Genomic DNA, 21,935 nt, shown 5'->3' on the forward strand with positions numbered 1-21,935 from the left:
GCTGTGCCCCCTTCCAGCCCCCGACCGGCCGGCCCCACCGCCTCCTCCAGGACCCTGCCCCCCTCCCTGAGACGGCCGCTCCCCCCCCTTGGCGCAGAGCGGGGCGAGGAGCAGGGACTCCTCCAGTGCGGGTGCTGGCAGCACCGTGCGGGTCACCTTTCATGCCGGTGAATATTTCATGCTGAAACCGGAGGCCCGGAGGCAGGGAGACGCGAGTCCCAGGAATCAATGCCGGCACTGCCGGTCGGCTCGGCGAAGGGCAGGGGTGCGGTGCAGCCGCACGGGCACCCACGCGTGTCCCCAGCACCCGGTCTCACTGCCCACGCCCACGCGTGACTGTGTCTGAGGGTCCGTGTTGCTCCGTAAAGGTGGGAACTAGCCAGTGCCGGACAGACGGTCCCCGAGTCGATCCAGAGGGAGCAGCGCCATGGGTCCCTGCTGTGGGGCCGACCCGCTCGCCTCGGTGTCTGCCTGCCCTGGGCGGCCCGGGGGGTCGGCCAGGCCGGAAAACGCGACCTTTCGGAGACGGCGAGGGGAGCGGCATTGAGCACGTTCACGTGGCCGGGCTTCACTGGAAACGGTCCCCGTGGAGAGCTCCGCATGGGGGGGGCGGTGTGAAGAGATGAGTCTCGCCCCTGGCGTGCAGTCGTTGGGCCTCGGTGACCCGCGTCCCCCCGTGCAGGGCCCCGGCTGCCCTGTCTCCCTGGGTGGTCACACGCGGCGTCCGTTCTGCGAGAGGACGGGCGGCGTCCTCCTGTGTCCTGGGTGCTCGCCGGGGACCGGCCGGAAAGGCGTCTGTGAGTCTCTCTGAGTCGGGGTGTCCCGTGAGGTGCGAGCGCAGGACCGCCGGAGCGCCCGGAGGAGCGGCGCCTGGACCGGACAGTCGGCTGGAACACCGAGTTTCGGAAACAGCGTCGGCCACGATGAGCCGCGTGTCCAGGCAACGCTCCACACCCTCCAGCCAGAAGCAGGCCTTGCCTGGCAGTTGCGCTCCTCGGGGCGACGACTGAGAGCGGAAGCAAGTTGAAAGGCCTTCCAGGGGCCAAAACGAGAGCCTGATGGCAGAACCGGCTCGTGTCCCTGGCCCTCGTGGGTCCCCTGAGGCCCTCCCGGCGCGAACTCCCCGTCCGGTGACAGGAATCCAGGATGGACTCCAGGTGAACTCGGGCTTCCTGCCTTCCCTGGGCCCTGCCGTGCTGTGCAGCTCCTCTCTGCCGTCCCCTGGGGCGCCCCTGCCCTTCGCCGGGAGTGCTCCCTGGCGGCCGCCCCTCCCGTCTCTGACGCACAGCCCCTGACCCGGCTCCGTCCTGGGAGTCGGCCACTGTTCACTGACCCTCGGGCTGTCTGGGGTCCAGGCGTCCAAGCTCAGGGACCCCCAGGTCCTCCAGGCCAACGGCTTCCTCACAGCGGTCACCACTCCAGGTTTCCCTGGAGCCACAGGGTAAAATAAGCCACAAACACCCGGAAGTGTGAGCGATCGGAGACCTGTGAGCCCTCTTCTTGGGGCGCTACGTAACCCTCTTCAGCCAGGCTTCTCTCCTGCTGGGCTGGCCGAGAGGTCCGTTCAGTTGTTTATGTGAAACAAAAGACACATTTTTTCATTTTCACCGATAACTTTATTGATGTGGCTATTTTGAGAATGTCTGCGATCTCCCATGTGGTAGAACATGGATTGTTCTCAGTGAACGTCTCGATTTGATCGCTGTCACTTTCACCTGGTCCCCCCGACCTTGGAGCATCGTCCAGTGAAACTGCACAAACCACCTCTGACACGTTCGGTCCGTCACAGCACCTGCTCCACACACGGCACAAATACTTTACATTTCAGTTGTGTTTTCACCTTTCTTGGAAAAATAAAGCACAGTATGCTGGAAATGATGCATACTTTCCTCCACCTTCAGTATTAAAATGGCTCCACAAAGACTCACCAATTTTGGTAAGTTATTTTTTTAAATGCACGCCGATATGACAGCTGTCACAATCTAACAAAGTTGTGTTGACGGAAGCTAAAGACAACTCAGTACCACCAGGGGCATCACATGGAACAAGTGGACGGAGCTTTCGGCCAGCTCGGGAACCTGACGGGGCTTTCTGGCCAACCCAACAGTTTCTCTTCAAGGATGTGCATTCCTGTCAGCTTCCCCGATTGATTAGAAGAAGTTGGCAGCGAGCACCTGCTCTGTGTACGGCCGGGAAGAGTCGTGAGTGAAGTCACACACGAGTGACCTGGTGCCTGTCCCCGAGAGGGCCCCTCTGGGGTGGACAGAGGAAGTGTGCGTGCGGTGGGCGTGGAGAGTGGCCGGGACATGAGGAGGTGCCCGGGGAGTGGCCGGGCTGGCTGGAGAGATGAGGTGTGGACAGCTGTCAGACGTGACGGCGCCCAGGGGACCAAGGGTGCCGTGGCCATGCTGTGAGGATGCGCCTCCTTGGAGGACGGGAGCTCTCGGTCGAGAACCCTGGAGCCTGGAGGACACAGACGGCAGGTGCCCAGCTGAGTTCGCTGGGTCAGGAGTGGACCGTGAGGCCCACTCGCTGCCGGGGCCCTGCTCACGGCTGTAACTGGCCTCCACCCCAGCAGAGCCGTGAACAGGCAGCTGACCGGGTCACCGGTTTGCACGACGCAGGGGGGCAGAGAACTCAGGGGCCTCCTTCTTGCCTCCTGCCCTGCGGCCCCTGCCCACGCTGCTGCTGCTTCCCTCCGCTCCCTGCTGCCCGTGGTCACGTCCTGGGGCATCCCGGCCCTGTGCGGTGTCCCAAGGTCTCAGGAACCTTGAAAACGGAACTCCCTTCCATCCAGGGTGTCAGATTCTGCTGCTTCTTCTCACTGTGGCTCTAGCGGCAGAGTCAGGGCCTGGGGAGGGAGGACAGAGATGCTGGGAGCCGCAGGGCGCGCACCCACCGCCCCGGGGGCTCATTCCATCCTCCTGAAGTCTGGGCGCTGGGCGTGTGCTCCAGGCTGCCGGGAGTGCTCCGTGGGCGTCACCCCCACGGCGGCCTCTGCCACGTTTGCAGGCTGCCTCTGCCCGGCCCCCGTGGGTCCCCTTGGCGGCCCCCCGAATGTGTGGCGAGGCTGGCTGGCCGCCCGGTCGGTGGGCGCTGCGGGCGGATGTCGGGTGGATGGCTTCCTGGTCACGTGCGTCTCCATCGGCTTTATTCCCCAGAACCCGGCACAGGGTGGGCAGGGCGTGAGCCCGGGGACCGGCTTCCCCTCCCCCCACCTGCCCGTTGGTTCAGGCTGCGGTCGGGCTGCTCCTCGGGCAGTGGCCAGGGGACCTGGGGCGACCCTGCCGGACGCAGCATGTTCGGGGACCCGGCCTCCCCTGGCCTGCACGGTGGTGCCCCTCTGTGGTGCAGCCGGTGCCACCGGAGAAGAGAAACTGGGCTTTCTGAGATACCGAGGCCCTCGCCCGTCAAACCCGGGGACAGAGTGCTGGCTGGTACGTTTCCGTTCTGAACGGCAACATCTGTGTTTTCGACGCTATTTTGTTGGTTTGACGAGGTCTGGTCGGCTGGCTCAGCAGGGTCAAAGGTCACGTCTGCCCGAGGCGGTTTTGAGGCTCTTACATCGCGGTGTCGGTGGTCACCTTGCCCGCTGACCGTGCAGAATGGGCGTTTGCCGCCCCCCCGCCCCCGGTGTGAGTGGCATGTTCCTTGGGCTGGACCCTTCGGGGGGGCACGGGGGCCGTCGGTGTGGGGACGGGAGCGAGCCCCTCCGTGCAGGGCTGGCCCACGGTCCGGGCGCCCTCCTGCAGGACGACGGCCGCGCAGGGTGCGGTGACCTCGTGACACGCGGCGCCTCTCACAGCTCTTGTGGGGGGTGGGGGGGGGGCTCACGGCCGCCGTCAGGGCAGAGGGCCACAGCGCAGCGAGCCGGCCTCCCCGGGCCCCGATTCTGAGGTTGCGGAGCCCGGCCTGGACGGGGGTCACTTCTCCGCTGGGTCCTGGAGGACGGTCCTTGCACTCGGCCCTCCCGTTTCTGGGGGTGGGCTGCTGTGTCCCGTGGGGCACCGTGTACGGGGGCTTCTGTCTGTCTGAGGAGGGGACAGAGCGCGTCCCCAGGAGCCCCCAGCGACTCCCCCGTCCAAGTCGCAGGTCCCCCTCCCGCGCCTCCTCCCGGCGTCCCCTCCAGGTCTCAGGGTCTGTCGCGTCCGTGTGCCCGGACGTGCAGGAGCCGTGTGCCCGTGGGCAGCGGTCACTCCCGACTCCCTGGTGCTGTCCCCCTGGGGCCAGGCCGCCCCGCCGGTCCTGAGGGCGCCCAGTGGGGGGACCACGCACCTGCCGCCCCCTCACTGACCCCCCGAGTGGGCATGTGGGGTGCAGCTGCTGGCAGGAGGACTGGAGACACGTCGTCGTGTGTACAGGTCACCATCATGGCGACACGCTGTGGGGCACGCGATGGTGACAAATGAGTTTTCTGTGTGTCCTGGAGGGACCAGAGGCACCTGGCCTGCCGGGCCCTGCTGGGAGGCGGGTGGCTGTGTGTGCGGAGAGCCTGCCTCTGCACAAGCCGTGTGCACAACCCCCTCGTGGACTGAAGGTGCGGGAACCGAGTTACCGGGACGGAGGGCTCCTGCCCCCATTTGATCTGCTTGTCACTTGCGCCCCCTGCTGGTGAGCGGGGACGACGGCCTCCGAGGAGCTGTGGGCTGGGGCCTGGGATGGCGGGTGCAGCTGGGGACCCTGCGGGGCCTGGGCCTGCTGCTTCGTGGGGTGGGCCCTCTGTGACCCACTCGTGTGCAGAAGTGTGTGCTCTGCGTGTGCATACACACGTGTCGGGGCAGAGGGAGGGCCTGCCCCTCGCGCAAACATGCCATCGGGAAAGACTCGCAGCAGCAAGTGCTGAGTGCGGAGCGCCGGGACAGCCCAGGACAGGCTGTGGGGAGACACGGGCCCCGTGGGTGCTACGTGGGCGTGAATAACAGTGAGCACAATTGGCCCTGGCCTGGGGGCGGGGCAGCCCGCCCGTGGGCAGAGCAGGACGCGAACCGCCCTCACTGGGCCGGCTGGGGCAGAGCAGCGCTCCCTGCTGGCCCCACCGGGAACTCCGCCCCCTAACGCCCCTCCTCCCGCGGAGCGCTCCTCCCGGCTCTCCCGTCGCCCCCTCGCACCGGGGCTCCCTCACCCCGGCGGGATGCTGGCGGGGAGCCCGCCGGCCTGCCCCCTGCTGACGCCGGGGTCGCTGGGTTCGCAGGACCTGCAGAGCTGGGTGAACGGGTCCAGCGAGCACGGCTTCGTGCTGGTGTCCTTCGGGGCCGGCGTCAAGTACCTGTCGGAGGACATCGCCCACAAGCTGGCCGGGGCGCTGGGCAGGCTGCCGCAGCGGGTGATCTGGAGGTAGGTGCCGCGGCGGCGCGGTTGGGGGAGGGCTCCTGTTGTGGTTGTGGTGCCGGGGCTGCTGGGCGTGAGTGCAAGCCAGGCTGGGGGTGAGGAGACGTGGCCGGCGGTGGGGGGCGGTGGGGGGACAGGGTGGTTCCCCCACTCGGCCGTCTGCCCTTTGCTGTCACGTCTCTGCCCCTCAGGTTGGGGCTGGAGGGGGGGAGTGGGGACGCCAAGAAGGGAAAATTCCCCCCAGGGCCTTTCAGTCCCACCTGAGACCAGGCCTTTAAAACACACTAACAGGCCCATGACCACGGCCGCCTGGTGAGCAGGCCTGGCCTCTGACCCTGCCCTGGCCTCTGACCCTGCCGTGGCTGGCGTGGAACCCGTGTGGACAGACCCCCGGACCCAGTCCTGGGGGGGCTCCCTGTCAGGCTCCCAGGGAAAGTGGCCGCCCGCCTGTGCAGGACGGTTCGTGTTGGTTTGTGGGCCGAGGCAGGACTCGGCCTCATCATGGCTCCCCCCCAGAACCGTCCCTGGGCGCAGCCGGGAACAGCGAGTTCTCTTCTCTCCGCCCCGTCTCCCCAGGGCCCCGTGCCCCGGATGGAGGGGTGGCCGTCTGCTGCCAGGTCCTTCCTGGTTCACCGCTGGGCCCCGGTGGGGATGAGCTCCCTGCAGGGACTCACGAGGGTGCTCGGCCCCCCCACCCCCCGTGTCCAGGTGGGAGGCGAAGAAGGACCTTGCCCTCGGGATGGGCAGGGTGTCTGCTGTTCACCCCCAGTTGGGGACACGTGGAGGAGGAACCCCGTGTTTGCTGGGAAAGGCAGGTCCTCATCAGCAGTGTGCACTCGCGCTGCGGATCTGGCAGCGGAGCGGAGTCCGGGCAGGAGCGGCGTCCGGGCTCTGAGCGGCTCGCTGTCTGGTGCGCACGCAGGTTTTCCGGACCCCGACCGCGGAACCTGGGCAACAACACGAAGCTCATGGAGTGGCTGCCGCAGAACGACCTGCTGGGTGAGGCCGGGCCGCTGTCGGGCGGGACCTGCACACGTGACTGTCATGCTCGGGGGCGGGTACATGTGCCTGGGCCCTGCTGTCAGGTGTGACCTGCACACGTGATTATCATGCAGGGGCAGGTACATGTGTCCTGGACCTGCTGTCGGGCAGGACCTGCACACGTGACTGTCACGCTCGGGGGCGGGTACATGTGTCTGGGCCCTGATGTTGGGCGGGAGCTGCACACGTGACCGTCATGCTCGGGGGCGGTGCTTGTGTGCCGTCCGCGGGTCGGCGTGATGTCTGCCGTCCGGTGTCTCGGCTCTGAGACTTCACACTGAGTCAGATCTCTGCTCGTCGGGAAGTACTTTCCAGGGTTCAGTCATCGGGGCCCATCAGTGGAAATGTTTAGACCAGTCACTGACTGGAAAACATGCTTAATTTAGCCACGTGCTTCCTGTAGCTGTGCGCATAAGCAGGGAGTGAATTTACACCTAATTAGCCTGATCGCCTAAAGCAGTCAATTAAAGCAGTGAACACATAGGTCCCTGTCACAGTTTTATTTCGCAGGGAAGTTCAATGTTGTCTATTTGTCTGAGACGAAAGACAAGCAGAGGGCCCAGGAAATAGTTTATTTTGATGCTATTTGGGTCGTTTGCCTGAATTTCCCTGCAAAGCACCAGGCATTGTGGAAACCCATGATTTCTCCCCGTGGCCCAAGGTGCTGGGGGAGCAGCAGGACCAGAGGCGTCCCCCCTACTCACCCTCCGTGTACCCGACTCCCCCGGCTGGGCCCGGGCAACGCTCCCTTTGAGGGGGCAGGTCGGGTCCCCTGGGGGCAGGTCCCGATGTCGGCGGAGAGGAGAAGCCGCCTTCGGGTGAGGGGACCGTCCGGCCACTGTACGGACGGGCCCTGAGCAGCGGGAGCCCGTCGAGTTCGGAGCGGGCGCTGCCTTTTCTCGCCTCCACCGACCTCCTGCCCCTCACTGGCCGTTCCAGCAGGTGGGGGGGGTCCACTGGCGTCCGCCTCTGAGAGAAAGTTGCGGTGAACTTCCCAGAGCCACACACCTTCGCCGCTTCAAAACGGCTCTGAGAACGGTGACAGGTTGAGAAAGCGAGTCTGTCGACCTCGGTGGGCTCACGGTGGTGGTGTTAAAGCCAGGAAAGACGCCACGGGCCACCTCTGGGCTGCGAGGACCCCCCAGGGGCTGTGTGAGAAAGGGGAGGGAGCACTCAGGGAAGCGGTTTCACAGGCGCGTGTGGATCAGGTGCTTGTGTGTGAGTGTGCGACGTGTCGATGTTCCACACGTGTGTGCAGGACCGTAAGCCGCTCTCTCTGACGCCCCGCAGGGCACTCGCGCATCAGGGCCTTCCTGAGCCACGGCGGGCTGAACAGCATCTTCGAGACCATGTACCACGGCGTCCCCGTGGTGGGCATCCCGCTCTTCGGGGACCACTACGACACGATGACCCGCGTGCAGGCCAAGGGCATGGGGATCCTGCTGGAGTGGAAGACGGTCACGGAGGCCGAGCTCCACGAGGCCCTGGTGACGGTGATCAATGACCCCAGGTGAGCTTGCGCCCGCAAGGGGCCGGGCCCGCTGCTGACCGCCGCTGGGTCTCCGAGAGCCGGGCGTGGAGTCACGCTGTCGGTGCCGGGAACACGCTCTGTGGGGTGGGAGAGGAGCCTCTCGGGCCCACGCTCCCGGGAGGGGCCTGCAGGGCAGCCGTGGGCCAGGCCTGCGTCCTGCTGCCCGTGTGACGCGTGGGGATCAGGGGCGACCCCCATGTCAGCGGCAGGTCAGGGTCTTTGATCTTATCTGTGAAACTCAGATGTGGGCTGAGTGGCCTGCAGCAAAGCGGCCCCGTTTCCACGGCAGGTCTCTGGCCTGTGTCCAACCACAGTGACACCGGGGCGAGGGGGAGCTTCCTCTGCCTCTGCCCAGCGGATACGGCTCAGCACCGAGCGGGAACCCCGGCTGGAGTGTGGGGGTGCCCGCCAGGGAAGACCCTCCTGGGCGGCCTGCAGCTTCCGGGGCGGGGGCCGCGCACCGCGGCACGGCTGTGGCCCTCGGAGCAGCCTGTCTGAGCCCCGAGGTGCCGAGGGTGGGGCCCCTGCGCCCGCGTTCTGCAGCTTTTCTTGTGAAGTCTGGTTTCTGCGAACGTGGCATCCATGTGGAGAGCGAGAGGCACCGGGGCTCTGAGGCCGGTGTGTCAGGCGGCCGCAGAGCCTGTTGGGTTTTCCCCGCTCGGCGGCTCTGGTGGTGGCACTTGGCTGTCTTCAGCTTCTTCCCAAACAGTGTCGTTAGACTGTATTGTGACGGCTGTCATATCAGCGTGCATTTAAAAAAACTTGTCAGACTTGGTGAGTGTTTGTGCAGCCACTTCAATATTGAAGGTGGAAAAAGATATGTAACATTTTGGCATAGTATGCTTATTTTTTTTTAAAGATTTTACTTATTTTTAGAGAGAAGGCAGGGAGAAAGGGAGAGAAACATCAGGGTGTGATTGCTTCTCATGCACCCCCTCCTGGGGACCTGGCTCACAACCCAGGCATGTGCCCTGACTGGGAATCACACTGGTGACCCTTTGGCTCACAGGCCAGCACTGAATCCACTGAGCCACCTCAGCCAGGGCTATGCTTTAAGAAAGGTTAAAATAAGAAAGAAAGAAAGAAAGAAAAAGAAAAGAAAAGAAAAGAAAAGGATTTGTGCCATGGATGGAGAAGGTGCTATGACTGATCAAATGTGTCAAAAGTGGTTTGTGAAGTTTCTTGGTACTGTTGACATTTTGGCCGGATGATCCTTTGCTGTGGGGCTGTCTGCTGCATTGGAAGGTGTTTAGCAGCACCTCTGCCCGCTGCCCCCTGGAGGCCAGTGGTGGGAGGGAGCCGGCAGACTCAAATATCCAAGCCAAGCCAGAAACATGGTATCAGCCCTGAGCCTGGCGGCCGCCGCCAGGGCTGCTCAGCTGTGCGGATGTGCCTGCTGGGTGGACAGGGGACGGTGTGCTCGGGGCTCCGGACAGGCACCCGCACCTCCTGGGGGTCTGTGGTTCTCCCCTCTCTCAGAGTCACGGGGCCCACATGACCCGTGGTCACTCTGTGTTGCTCGCCCACAGCTACCGCCGGAGGGCCCGGCAGCTGTCCACGCTCCACAGGGACCAGCCCGGACACCCCGTGCAGCGGGCCGTGTACTGGATCGAGTACGTCCTGCGGCACCGGGGCGCGCCGCACCTGCGGGCGGCCGTGCACCAGCTGTCCTTCTGGCAGTACTTCCTCCTGGACGTGGCCGCCGTGCTGCTGCTGGCCGCTGCCCTGCTCTACGTGCTCCTGGCCCGGACCGCGCCCCTCGTCTGCCGGTGGCTCCGCAGCTGCTGGCCCGGGCGCAAGCCCAGCGTGGCGAACGGGCACCACCACAACGGGGTCCTGAACGGCCGGTGCAGGAGGAGCGGCCGCGTCCCGCACGAGAAGAAGGCGAAGTGAGCGCGGCCCCCGCCCCCGCAGGTCCCCGCTGTCCGTGAGTCTAACAGCCACTGAGCGCCAGTGTGGCGACAGCTCTAACACCCCTTCTCCGAGCTACTAACCAGCCCCGTGCAGGCCAGGTGGCTGCGCACGCGCAGCCCCGACCCGCAGCACGTGCCCTGTCCCAGAGCCGACGCGGAGGTCGGCGCGGAACCTGTGAGCTGCCTTAAGTACCCCCGTCGGGCAGGGCCCCCGTCCGACTTAGCTCTGGGCCCGGGCGTGTGCGTCCCGGGCGGGGGCGGTCCCGTGCGTGCGTGCGTGCGGAGAGGGTGGCCACCCAGCTGTTCTCCCACTCAGGGAGGGACGGCGCCCTCAGGAGGACTAGAAAGGCAGTGAGGGTCCGACGTTCCCGGCCAGAGCTCCACGCAGGCCAACTCGGGGCTGCCTGTCGGAGCGCCCCGCCCCTCCCGGCCGACTGCAGAGGAAGACGAGGAGCGATCCGAGCCCCGGCTTGTGTACTCGCGTGTTTTTGTTCCAGCTTTTCTGTTGGCTTTGCCGTCCTTTTCTTACAGACTGGGTGCTCGGGGCGGGGGGCGGGGGGAATGTACAACCGAGTAAATGTACGCATTGCTTGTCATGGTTTGTCTTCCCCGCACCAGTCACTGGCCTCTGGAAGAATTTTAGTTTTTTCTTTCTGGTTCATGTTCATGTTCACGTGTAACATGGCGGTAACTCGGTGACGAGACAGAGCGGCCAGGCCCTGCCTCTCGTTCCAGCCGGCAGGGGAGGGTTCCTGCTTCCGTGGCACCCGCTCCGTCACGTGCAGGAGTCGACTGCCCGGCTGTCACAGCTCCGAAGTTCTAACCTGAAAGGACCGTCCTCGTCACGCCCTCTGTGTTCCGGGCCACACAATCTACGTCACGGAGGTGCCAACGTGCCGCCCGCCCCGGGGGCCTTTGCGGCCTCCCCGCCCCGGCCCCGCTCTGTCTGACCCGGGGAACTCGGACTCTCCGCGCCGCGCAGGAGTGAGCGAGGGCGCGCGCCGTCTCAGCGACCGAGTGTTGGAGATGAGTTCCTGCCCCCGCCCCGCCCCCGCTCTTGCCCAGCAGCGGCTTCCAGCCAGGGCAGTGGACGGGACAGGCCGGGGACCGCACCCACCACGGAGCAGAGGTGCCCGCCAGAGGGTGACGTCAGGACCCCCGGCGAACCCCTGGACGGCAGCGACTCCGAGTTTATTTCAGGTCGTTCTGTTTACTTAGCGTTTGCACTTCGCGTGTCGAGCTTTATTTATTGACCGTCTGACCTCCCGTGTCTGACTCCCCGCGACGCTCGCCAGCGTGGGGAGAGCCGTGAATGTTCTGAGTGCTGTCCGCCCCACGCATGCGGTGACACGCGGCGTCACCCCTCCCACCAGGAGCCGCGGCGCGTGCGCACCAGCCGTCTCCCCGCCCACAGTGCAGACGTACGTGCGGCTCTCGGGATACTTGAAGAAACGGTGTCGCGCACGCAGGCGCACGAGTCACGCCTTCACGCCACGTCGCTGTGGAAACCGGGAAGAGGCGAGCTGTGAGCGGTGGGCGGTGCTGGGCGTGGAGCGTGCGAGGGCTGGTTTCGATGTTTGGAACGGGATGCGCTCGGCAGTGACCCTTCGGCGGGCGAGGGAGCGCGATCTCTCTCCACTGTGACACACTTTAATAATAAACACGGTATAAAAACGGAGACGTGTCGTTCGAATGCACCTTCCGCTCAGGTTGCACGTCACCACAGCACGCGCGTGTGTGCTGATAAAGGTGGTTCCAAGAGAGGCGTTCGGTCCGTGTGTCTGTGAGTGGACATGGGGTCTGTTCCCCGTGGGGACGTTTGTTACTGGACAGGCGGGTCTGTTCACGTCCAAGTGCATCCACGAGGCTCTCAGCTAGGCCCAGAGGCCCAGGGCCATGAGGGTCAGGGGCAGGTTTTCCTAGCAGGCTGGTCGTTGGCCACTGCAGTAGATCAGGTGGTTTTAAACTCTCCACACTTGGGTTAGACTCTCCACCAAAGCAAGTTTTCAAGAAGGGTTTCATTCATTCGTTTTTCAAAAACAGCCGGTACAGCGGTGTCTGTGGCCGGCGGTGGTCACCTCAGGTTGGACACCAGAGGGGCTGACGCACTGCCCCGGAGCGTGGAGGAGCGGTGAGCCCGGGCTGGGCCTGGTGCCCAGGGCTGCTGGCAGCCGCCGGCGGTGCTGGGGGTGGGTCCTGACTGGAGCTGCAGGGAGCTAGAGGCTCTGCCCCGAGAGCAGAGACCCGGGCTGTCCGGCTGCCCGGGGCCGCGGTGACCGCTGTCTGGGATGGCTTCTGGGCCTCTGAGCTCGGGCCTGGGGTCGGACCCACGTCACGCACCAGAGTTTCCCCCTTCCCCCCCGGGCGGGGACACAGGGCCCCCCGCCCAGCTGCCCGGACCCACAGTGCCCGCCCTCAGGGACTCTGTCCATGGGCTGGACACCAGCCCTGCCCACCCCTGCCCTGCCAGGACCTGGGGGGCCCCGGGTTTCTTCCGGCTCCTCCTCTGGGGGTGTCTGCCCTGCCCAGCACCCAGCTGCCCGCCCCAAGGGGTGTCAGGCAGGTCGGACCCCCTGATCAGACCTCGTGGGGTATGGAACGCACTGAGTGAGTGAGCGAGCACACGAGAGCCCTGGTGTGCAGCAGAGTGGCCTCGGTGACCGTCACACGTTTACGGACGGTCAGCACCTGGGCTGCCGCCTGCAGTGACCTGAAGAAAACACTCATTGCTCCGGCACCAAGCTGCATTCCGTGTCAGTGTCCTCACACCCTCGGTGTCACCTCACCCTGCCCAGTGGACACACAGTGCGGCACTGTTGCCCCTGCGTGTGCAGTGCCACCCCCGGATGAGACACTGGGACGCGGGACAGAGGCAGAGCCGCACTGAGCAGCTCGGGAAGCTGTCGGGTGTGCTGCGGGCACGTGCGGCCAGCATGGCGTCGGAGCACAGGCGCGGGACGGGGTGCTACCGGGGGGTGGATGACACTGAATCGCAACGAGTCGGGAGAGTGGGCGCGGGGAACTCTGGGACGGCAGGTCCTGGGGTTACGGGGCGGTGGTGACGAGGGCACGGGGAAGGGGAGAGGGCCATGTTGCTGAGGGAAACGTTTACGACGGTCCCCTCAGGTCTCCAGTGACCGGTGTCCAGCACAAGCACCCCGACTCCTCCATGACGTCCCAGGGGCCTGACCTGTCCCTGCGCTGGCGGCTGGGGTCAGGCATACAAGAAAGGCCCTTCTGGCTGCCCAGGACACTGCGGACAGGTCCTGTGTCCAGTGTCCCTGCGAGTCTGAAGGGAGAGGGACGAGAATGTGTTCGTGGGGAGGGGTCCAGCGGCACCCGCAGTTTTCCACCTGTTTCCCGAACGCGGTGCAGAAAAGCACGTGCCCGGGGCACGGACTGGCGCTCAGGGTCACGGGGGTCGGGAGAGGGGTCGAGAGAGGGGTCGAGAGAGGCAGCTGTCCCTGTGAAAGGCGAGTGTAGACACCACACGCAGTGTCGTCTGTGGCAGAGAAGGAGGCTGCTGTGGTGACGGCGGTGACAGGGAAACAGACAACCCGGCATCTTTCCCCGCAGCATCCCAGGGCGTCCAGCCTTGTGGCGTCTCTGGGCCACACAATAAGACACTAGGACGTGTAATCACAAAACTGTCTCGTAAGGTTTTAAGTAACTTTGTGACTCTGCAATGGGCCACATTCACAGCCGTCCTGGGCCATGTGCGCCCGTGGGCCAGACGCCGTTCGCACAGTTTAGCTCAGCCCTGCATACGCTCCGATGACCGCGTGTTTCTGCCCACAGGTTTTGGCTTTGCTTCCGCTGCCGGTACTCTGTCTGTTCTCATTCATCTGCCTTCCCCCCCCGCCCCCCCCCCCCCCCCCCCGCCCGAGCTCGTGTCTTGAACACGAGGCCCAGGTCCCAGAACCAGACCAGCTGCAGCTTCCAAAGCTTCCTAAGCACGTGCAGCGGGAAGACAGACACTCGGAGCTCGGGACGGCAGAGGGACCTGGTGCGGTGACCGGGGGCAGACCTTTGGGCAGGAAACGCTGCCCAGCGGTGACCGGGGACCAGCGAGGCAGCCGTCACGGTCCCTCAGGCTCGGTGACCTCTTTGGCCGGAAGGGAAGGACACAATGACAAGTGCTGAACTGAGGACGAGTTGCAGGCAGACCCGGGGGAGACTCTGCACGTGTCTGCCAACGCCTTTTACTCGGGTCCTGGCTCAGTGGCCCATAATGTCCTCAAGCCTGGCCACAAGCGGTGCGTCTCCGGGACGGGAGAAACGGGGACAAACAAAACTGCTTTACTCCTGGGCCCTGACTCACTCCGGGAGAGAAAGGGAGGGGAGGGGGTGGGGGAAGCTGCAGCCTCGCGCCGCCTTCCGTCAGAGGCGGATGCTGATCCACAGCATCTCACAGACCCAGGGTCCCCAGTCGGGTGCTGGCGTTTTGAGTCACGTGCGGCTCCATCTTGAGCCCAGGGCCGCCTTCCAGCGAGGGCAGGGATGGGCTTCAGCCAGTGGTGGCCACACGGCCAGCCTGGGGGAGGGCCTGAGGCTGGTTCCTGCCTCTGCAGCCAGCCGCAGTTCAAAGGTCACCCGAGGGGTCTCAGCCGCACCCTGAGGGGCCGCTGCTCCTGTGAGCACTGCTCAGGCGCTTCTGACCGAGAGCCAACACTCCGTCTCCCCGAATCATGGAAACTTGTCCTCTGAAAAAAGTGCAAACTTCTGTGTGCAAATAATCATTCAATAAATATGCATTCAGTTAAAAAGTTATTAAATAAAAAATGATCATTGAGTAAAATAATAAAAATAATAAAAAAGAAACTGTGTCACTGATTTCACACCTTAGAGGGGGGAGCTGAGTTGCCTCCAGGGGGCACCATGTGTCAACTAATAATTAACACCAATTCAATTAGTTAATAAGTCAATTCAATTAATGCTGGAGGTTACAGCCTGAGCCGTGGCTGGGGCCGAGCGGCAGGCTGCAGCTGTCCCGATGGGCACCCTGTGAGCAGGAGGGGCTCCTCAGGGAAGACAGTGATGCCAGGACAGGGTGGCCGAGGGGGGAGAGGGGACCCTGCGTGGGATGGACTCACTCCGTGAAAGAAGCCACAGGCGGAGTCTCCGGGGCTGCACGGGGCTGGGAGGACAGGACCCGTTCAGGGGTCACCCCGAGTCCAGCCGGCTGAGTGGCACAGGGCACACCCCTCGCTCCGTTTCAGGAGGTCGGATTCCTGACCTCAAGGCCCCTCCCGTTCCTGAGTGAAGCTTTCGGCCCGTGCGGATCACGTTTCCCTGGAGTTGCCAGAGCCGTGACCTTCTCTCCTCTTCCTCCTCACTCATCACCTCCAGCCTGGGCCGGGCTTGTCCTCACCCAGGCTCTCACTTCCAGAATGTTCCGCCCTGCTCCCGGGCAGACCACCCTCCTCAGCACCCACCTCCTTCTGTAGCGGCCCTTTCTTTTCTGCTTTGACCAGGAGATGTTTGTGTGAATGTGACGGTTTCTAGGCCGTGGCAGTGCATGTGGTGGTGGTGGTGGTGGGGGTGTGAGGCTGGGGGGCTCCCTGGCCCGGCGGAGGGTCAGAGCAAATGACTTCCAACTCCTGTCGGGGTCTGGCCCTGAAGTGGGGGCTGCTGCCAAATGCGTGAGCCTCTGGCGCCCTCTGGTGGTGAAGGAGGTGGTTTGCACCTCCCCCTTTTAGGCCCTGTGGTTAGATTGCTGACCTCAGACACAATCTTGTCTAGAGCTGAGATTAGGACCAAGTGGAGAAATTCTTCAGAAAAACACTTTAAAACTGGCTGAGAACAAAGGGGAAGGCAAAGGAGAGGCAACTTGCACTGTGAGGAGTGTGTGTGGAGAAGGAAACGGACAGCAGTGTGCTCCCCAGCGGGTGGGTATGGGTGTGACGCCCCTGCAGGGGCCGGGGGCTGCTCCAGGTCTGACCCTCCGTCTGGGACGTGGCCTGGAGGCTGCGAGGGGCGCCTCGGGGGCCGGTGCGCACGTCCGCCGCCCTCCGCAGCCCGCCTTGGTCGTCTCGTCACCACTGCATCTTGGGGACGAGGGACTAAGTTCTAGTGAGTGGCTGACCATTTTCTTGGTCTAGGTTTCCATGTTATATGTCCACGTTTCAGCAGAACAACCTGCCCAGTAACGAGGTCCCTGTGTTTCACCGAGCTCGGTCATGCTTCCGTGGGAGTTGTTGCCGCCACCCCTGGACTGCTGAGCGCTCCCTGGGGGCCGGCCGCGTGAGCACCGTCACACCTGGCTCCCGATGCCCCGTTCCCGGGTTGCCCGCGGTGCCACTGAGGCTCAGAGACGGACAGGTCGGCGCAGCCTCCCAAAGCCGCTGGGGGCAGAGCCGGGCGTCCGGCCCCGCCTGGCTCCCGAGTCCCCGCTCTTCACAAAGAGCCCCTGCTCTGCAGAGCCGCGCTGGCCTTGCAGGGGGTGCGCTGCTGCTGCTTGTAAAACTCCCGGACGGTGGGTTTCTCGCCGACACCCTCACGTCTGTGGGGGTGGGCGACGTGGAGGTGCACTTGTTTAGTCAGCGTGGACAGGACAGTCCGATTTCCTGGGCAGCGTGAGTGTCCCCTCCTCACCCCGGGGCGGGAGCTGTGGGCGCATCGGCGCGGCCACCTGTGGGGTTAACGACGCCGTGTTCCTGGTGAGACCGTTCACTCACGGGTGGGTGCCGTGATCCCTGTCAGTGACTCGGCAGAAACTGCTAGAGAGGGTTGTTTCCCCGTTTCCTTACTCGGTCTCTCGGGCCGGGGTCGCCCTGTCCCTGCTCTGCACAGTGACTCTCTGCTCGCACGAGTGGACTCGAGCCACTGTGTCCGTGCTTGTCATCCAAGCCGCTGCTGTCAGAGGTGCCCGCGGGCACGGAATGGTCTCTCTCCCCCAGTGCGTGGGGTCACGGTGGGTCAGAGTGACTTACAACCGACTCCTTCCCTTTCTGTCTTTGGGGTTTTCAAGTTCAAAGGGAACCTGGTGTGCGCCTGCCCGTCCTGGAATCTGAGGAAATGTAACTGGAGTGTGACAATACCCCCTTTTCTGGTGGTCGGGGTGTTCGGGCCGGCAGTGAGTGAGCAGAAGCCCCCTCGGACGACACGGAAACAGGTCAAAGCAGGTAAACCGAGGCTGAGCAGACGCACCGTGGGGTCTTCCCCAGCAGTTGCTAACACACCTGCACACCAAACCGCCAGTCACAGCTGCACTAGCAAAACGTTCAGCCTCAGCCTGTGCATCTGAACTGTGTCCATGTATTACCCTCCTGCTTCAGTCGAGAACACGCTTGTTTAAGGGACGATTGTTAACTTGAGACAAAAAGGGCTTAAAATGTCTGCAATGTGATCGATTCTCTTTAAAAACTTGTATTCTTTTCATTAAAAGAGGCCGTTTCCGTTCAGGAGGCAGAACATCTGATTTCAGTTGTTCTCTGCTCTTCACGTTTTTCTCTTTAAAGGAAACAAACAAACCTCAGCTCTTCACGATTCCTGGGACAAGTCTGTCACCTGGAACTTCTCGGTTTTCTCTGCCTGGTAACCGGGGATTCGGGTAGGTCACCAGGAGCAGGGGATTACTCCGTGACATTCTCAATTGCCAGAGGTCTGTGTGATTTAGAGACCTGAGTGTAGTGGGTTCAGTTTTAATCTGTTTCATGAGAAAGTGACACTGTGTATCATGTGAAAAATATGCTTTCTCAGTTGGAACACAAAGCAGGAAAATGCTCCTTTGAAGCTTTCAACCCATTTCCTGGGGTGAAGACAAAACCCCGTCTTTGCGTGTCTGTCTCTCGGCCCGGCCTTCCCGCACGCTCCACCATGGGTGAGCCACGCCTGAGGCCTCTGGCCGTCGCCTCAGTGCTCACCTGTGATACCGACAGACCCTCTGTGTTCTGTACGAAAGTCAAACTCAGCTCTGCTCAGGACACACCGAGCATACGCTCATTTCCAAGTCAAATAGTTTGTGTTTTCTTTTTTTTGTATCAGCAGGACTCACCCAGAGCTGGTGGCCCAGCACGTGCTGGAGAACCCTCCCTGGCCGCTGCAGCTCCTGGTCCCGGAGACTCGTGCAAACACACGTCGCAGGTTAGGGCCTCACGTGGGGAGCGGGGGCTGACGGGAGCACCCGTCGGCATCTTCCGAGGGCACAGACGGGCGCGGCTTCTGCGGCCTTCCCGCCGGTGCCACCACTGGAGGCAGAGCAGAGGGTGTGGGGTGGGACTGTCCTCTCCGCCCCGCCAGCCAGCGCCCCTCCCGCTGTGGCCGGTAAGTTTTCCCTCTCCCCGTCTGTCCCCCGAGAGGGAGGAGCTGGTTTTGGAATTGAGCTGATGACGATGAATAGTCATCATTGGAAACTGTTTTCGAAAAGGGTTATAATCAGTTTGCTTTTAAAGGAGAAGCGATGTTTGAAAGAGGGTGACAGGCTGAAAATTAGAAACAAAGTGGTTGTAAAATGGAAATTTGTATTTTATTTTTTTATTATTTCAGAAAACATTTTATTTGTTAAGATTTTATTTATTAATTTTTTTTAGAGAGGGGAAGGGAAAAAGAAAGAGAGGGAAGAGAAACATCAATGTGTGGTTGCCTCTCGTGTGCCCCCTAGTGGGGGCCTGGCCCACAACCCAGGTATGTATGTGCCCTGATCAGGAATCGAACCTGCGACCCTTTGATTTGGTTCTTAGGCTGGCACTCAACCGCTGAGCCACACCAGCCAGGACAGAAATTTTTAAAGGCAGTTGACAAGCTGTTGCTCTGTCCCTTTGGCCCGTTGGTGGTGACGCCGCACACGGGCCTGAGAGGACACAGACCACTGCCCCCTCCAGGGAGTCTCCAAGGCGGGACTCACGTGAAGACACGTAAATCCCGCACAACACACGACGACCCTCTCCCTTTCATTCTTTTAAACCCTCTGCGTATGAGCATGAAGGAATTGATTATCTTAATCCTCCAAAGACAGAAAATGTAAAGAAAGTAACCTACTCTGTGTTGTCACAGAAAAGGCTGGCATTTCAGCCGTGACAAACCTCACCTGCCTCCCCTGCCCCTCCGGCCTGGGCACAGACGCCCCACTCACGCTTGTCTGTGTTGTAGGAATGTTCTCCCCCAGTCAGAAGAGAACCGTTACTCGCTCCCCTGCTGTGTCGCAGGCACCCTCACAGGCGACTCCTCAACAGGGCCCTGCCGGGAGCTCTGATGACGAGGTCTGACCGGAGGACTCAGTGTTCCCAGCCGGCCCTGGGCTCTGCCCCTGTGGCCCGCTCTGTCTGCTGGCCGTGTGCTGCTCTCGGGAAGGCCTGCCACTGGCGTGTGCCCTGACCCGGGGTCCTGGGGCCCCACTCTGTCCCAGGCAGGTCCCTTCTGATCCCAGCCCCACCCCGGGCTCGCCTGCGTGTCCTCCCAGCACCCCGCATGTCTGACGTGGAAGGCGGATGAGAACCAGAAATGAGGACGCCCTAGGAACAGCAGTGGAGGTCGGGGTCAAACACGTCTGCTTCCAGACCAGGCAGGGCCAGTGTAATCATGTCCTGCCCACGAGTCCCCTCCCCGCTGTGCCCTCGTCCCCAGGCATGCCCCCCAAGTTGGTGCCCACGTTTCTCAGAACCCCTGCTTGTCCGTTGCTGTACCGTGAGCACCCCGCAGCTCTGGGGAGGTGCCAGCTTGCAGCCATGCACGAGGGTCTGAGTCCCGTCCTCGATCCCCGTGCCGGGGAGACCAGCAGTCAGACTAACCCACATGCTGCTTCCCGCAGAGCTGGAGTCATTCTGGCCACGCCAACGCCTCGGGGCAGACGGACTTCAGCAGGACGAGGAATGCCCCAGTCACGTCCGGTCCCGGCCCCTGAAATGCTCCACATTCCCAGCCCACCCCCTTCCCTGCCAGGGTTTTGTCCCGTTGTTACATCTTGGTGGTGAAGACCCTTCCGGATACACAGACGCCCACGTGCCGTGGGTTTCTCCAAGACCAAACGCCCGCTCGTGTTGAAGAGGAGGAGGAGGCGGGTTTCCCGGTGGGGCACGAGGGCCCAGACTCCCGGGGTCACAGTCCAAGTGACACACAAAGTAGTTGTTCGAGGAATCTGAGTCTCCCACGCCTACAGAAAACCACAGCCATAGGCTTCAAAGTACTGTTTCCTACAGCGATTTAGATGTTTTAAGGAAATGAAACATCACACATGCACTTCGGGGCCCAGGTGGCAAGGCTGTACCCATTGCTCACGTGTGTGCGCCTGTGTTTCGCTGCAGGGGTGTGAAAGGCCTCCTCCCACGTTGCCACCCAGGCCCAACCCGGGGGCCCCTGGGCGCCTCTGGAGCCTCAAAGAGCATTTACTGCAGGTTTCTCCAATTATTTGCACACAGGCCCAGGGGTGGGGGAGGGAGGGCCCACACTTTTTGGAATACGCCCTGTTCAGATCTTCACCGGTCTTTTCCCATTTTGTTGCTGCCTCCATTATACTTGTGGGGAAATGCAGGCCCTCAGCGGTGAGTGGGGGATCCCACGCCCAGGGCACGTCACGGTGACGAGCCAGCATCTGACATTGTGCCCTCCCCTCCCCCCTACATGGTCCTCTGCAGGGAGGGCCAGAGTTCAGGGTCAGGTCTCAGGAGCAGGCTCATCCCGTGAACTGCGGGGTGGTCAGTGCGGCGCCAATGCCGCCGAGCGAAGGGCGGCTTTACGGTGGGACGAGACCACCACCAACCAGCGCGCGCTACTGCACGTGAGCAGATGACGGCAGGGTTTTCCTCTCCAGATGCACGCTGGCGTCAGGAGACGTCTCCAACGTGACGGCGACATTTTGAGCCTTTCAATAATGTAGATTTTCCCCCCTCACCCGAGGACATGCGTGTTGACTTTAGAGAGGGGGAGGGGGTGAGAGAGAGACATAGAAACATTGACAGGTTGGTTCTTGCATACGCCCTGACTGGGAATTGAACCCACAACCTATCAGTTTGGGACGATGCTCCAACCAACTGAGCACCGTGGGCCAGGGCAATAAATGTATAATAGATTCTTAAGATTGCCTCCATAAAAATAAGATATGTTCCTTCCAAGTAAATAGCAAGAACTTATGAGTGGACCAAGGAAACCATACAGCAGACTTCTGGTAACGTCTGGGAGGCCTGGACTTTTAAAAGACAACCACGGGTTGGCATTGTTTAGCGTCTTCCAAGGTTCCGAGGGCTCGGGCTGGAGGCTGGTTTACTGCCACGTGTTTATCTTTGCGGGGGAAGGCAGCGTGCGGCTCCTTTGTGCTGTTTTTCCCTCCGACGAGGCCGAGTGCCAGTGAGCCGTGCGGCCCGGGGCGCTGGTTACAGGAGCCGCGAGGCGCCGAGAGCCGAGGCGCAGGTGATGGGAAATCGCCCTAAACCTTTCCTCCTGCAGGAGGCTGGGGCTCCGCAGCTGCGTGGCCGATGAAACAGGCCGTGGACTTTCCAACCGAGAGACGGGGACACGGGGCTGCCGAGCATGACGGGAAACTGGGTCACCGCCGCGTCACGTGGTCGGTCCGCGGGAGCCGAGGGGGCGGAGGGTCCTGGCAGTCCCGAGCTGCGCCGGCCTGAAGCTCCGAGGCTGCCCGACCTGCCGTGCGGGGAGGGCCCGGAAGGTGGCGCTCTGCAGAGGGACCGAGCCCCCGATGGGCGCCGCGGGGAGGTGGGGGTGCGCGAGGGCCGACATCCCTGCCCCGCTTCCCTTTCTGTGGACGTGAGCGGACCTCGCACGTGGGTCACCTGGTTCACCCGCGGGAGACCCGGGGCGCTGCTGTTACTCTCCCCACGTTCCCGAGGGAAAGACTGAGGGTCAGAATGTGGAAGTGACTTCGAACCAAGCAAGTGAGGACAAAATAAACGTGAGCCCTGTAAACCGTATGTGATGTGGGGAAGGAAGGGAGGGTTGAGCGTTTCGACCATAAACCCTTGGAAAATACCCTAGACGTATATTTGGGACGTTTATTTAAGTCTAGTCTTTTACCACACACAAAAAGACTTTTATTAGTATTCAGGAAAACTGTTAAAGGCTCAGTGACACGTTGAATTTTCAACACACGAAATCCAGCACTCTAAACCAGTTCCACCTTCTCCGTCAAATCGGCTCAACAGGGAACCTATGGGCATCACGCGTGTGCG

At 62.5% G+C, this 21,935-nt stretch overlaps 1 protein-coding gene across 1 annotated transcript in view; it reads left to right on the forward strand.

The window, feature by feature from the left end:
* UGT8 (UDP glycosyltransferase 8) overlaps nt 1-11,491 on the forward strand; it is a 29,426-nt gene extending 17,935 nt beyond the window's left edge. Inside the window, exons 4-7 of the mRNA XM_028520531.2 lie at nt 5,192-5,334; nt 6,251-6,327; nt 7,660-7,879; nt 9,430-11,491. Of these exons, the coding sequence (XP_028376332.1) occupies nt 5,192-5,334; nt 6,251-6,327; nt 7,660-7,879; nt 9,430-9,793 (804 nt within the window). The 3' untranslated portion in view covers nt 9,794-11,491. The remainder of the gene's footprint in view (nt 1-5,191; nt 5,335-6,250; nt 6,328-7,659; nt 7,880-9,429) is intronic.
* The last annotated feature ends 10,444 nt before the right edge of the window (nt 11,492-21,935 follow it).

The sequence above is a fragment of the Phyllostomus discolor genome, chromosome 8, assembly GCF_004126475.2.
Source record: "Phyllostomus discolor isolate MPI-MPIP mPhyDis1 chromosome 8, mPhyDis1.pri.v3, whole genome shotgun sequence".
In the NCBI taxonomy this organism is placed as follows: domain Eukaryota; kingdom Metazoa; phylum Chordata; class Mammalia; order Chiroptera; family Phyllostomidae; genus Phyllostomus; species Phyllostomus discolor.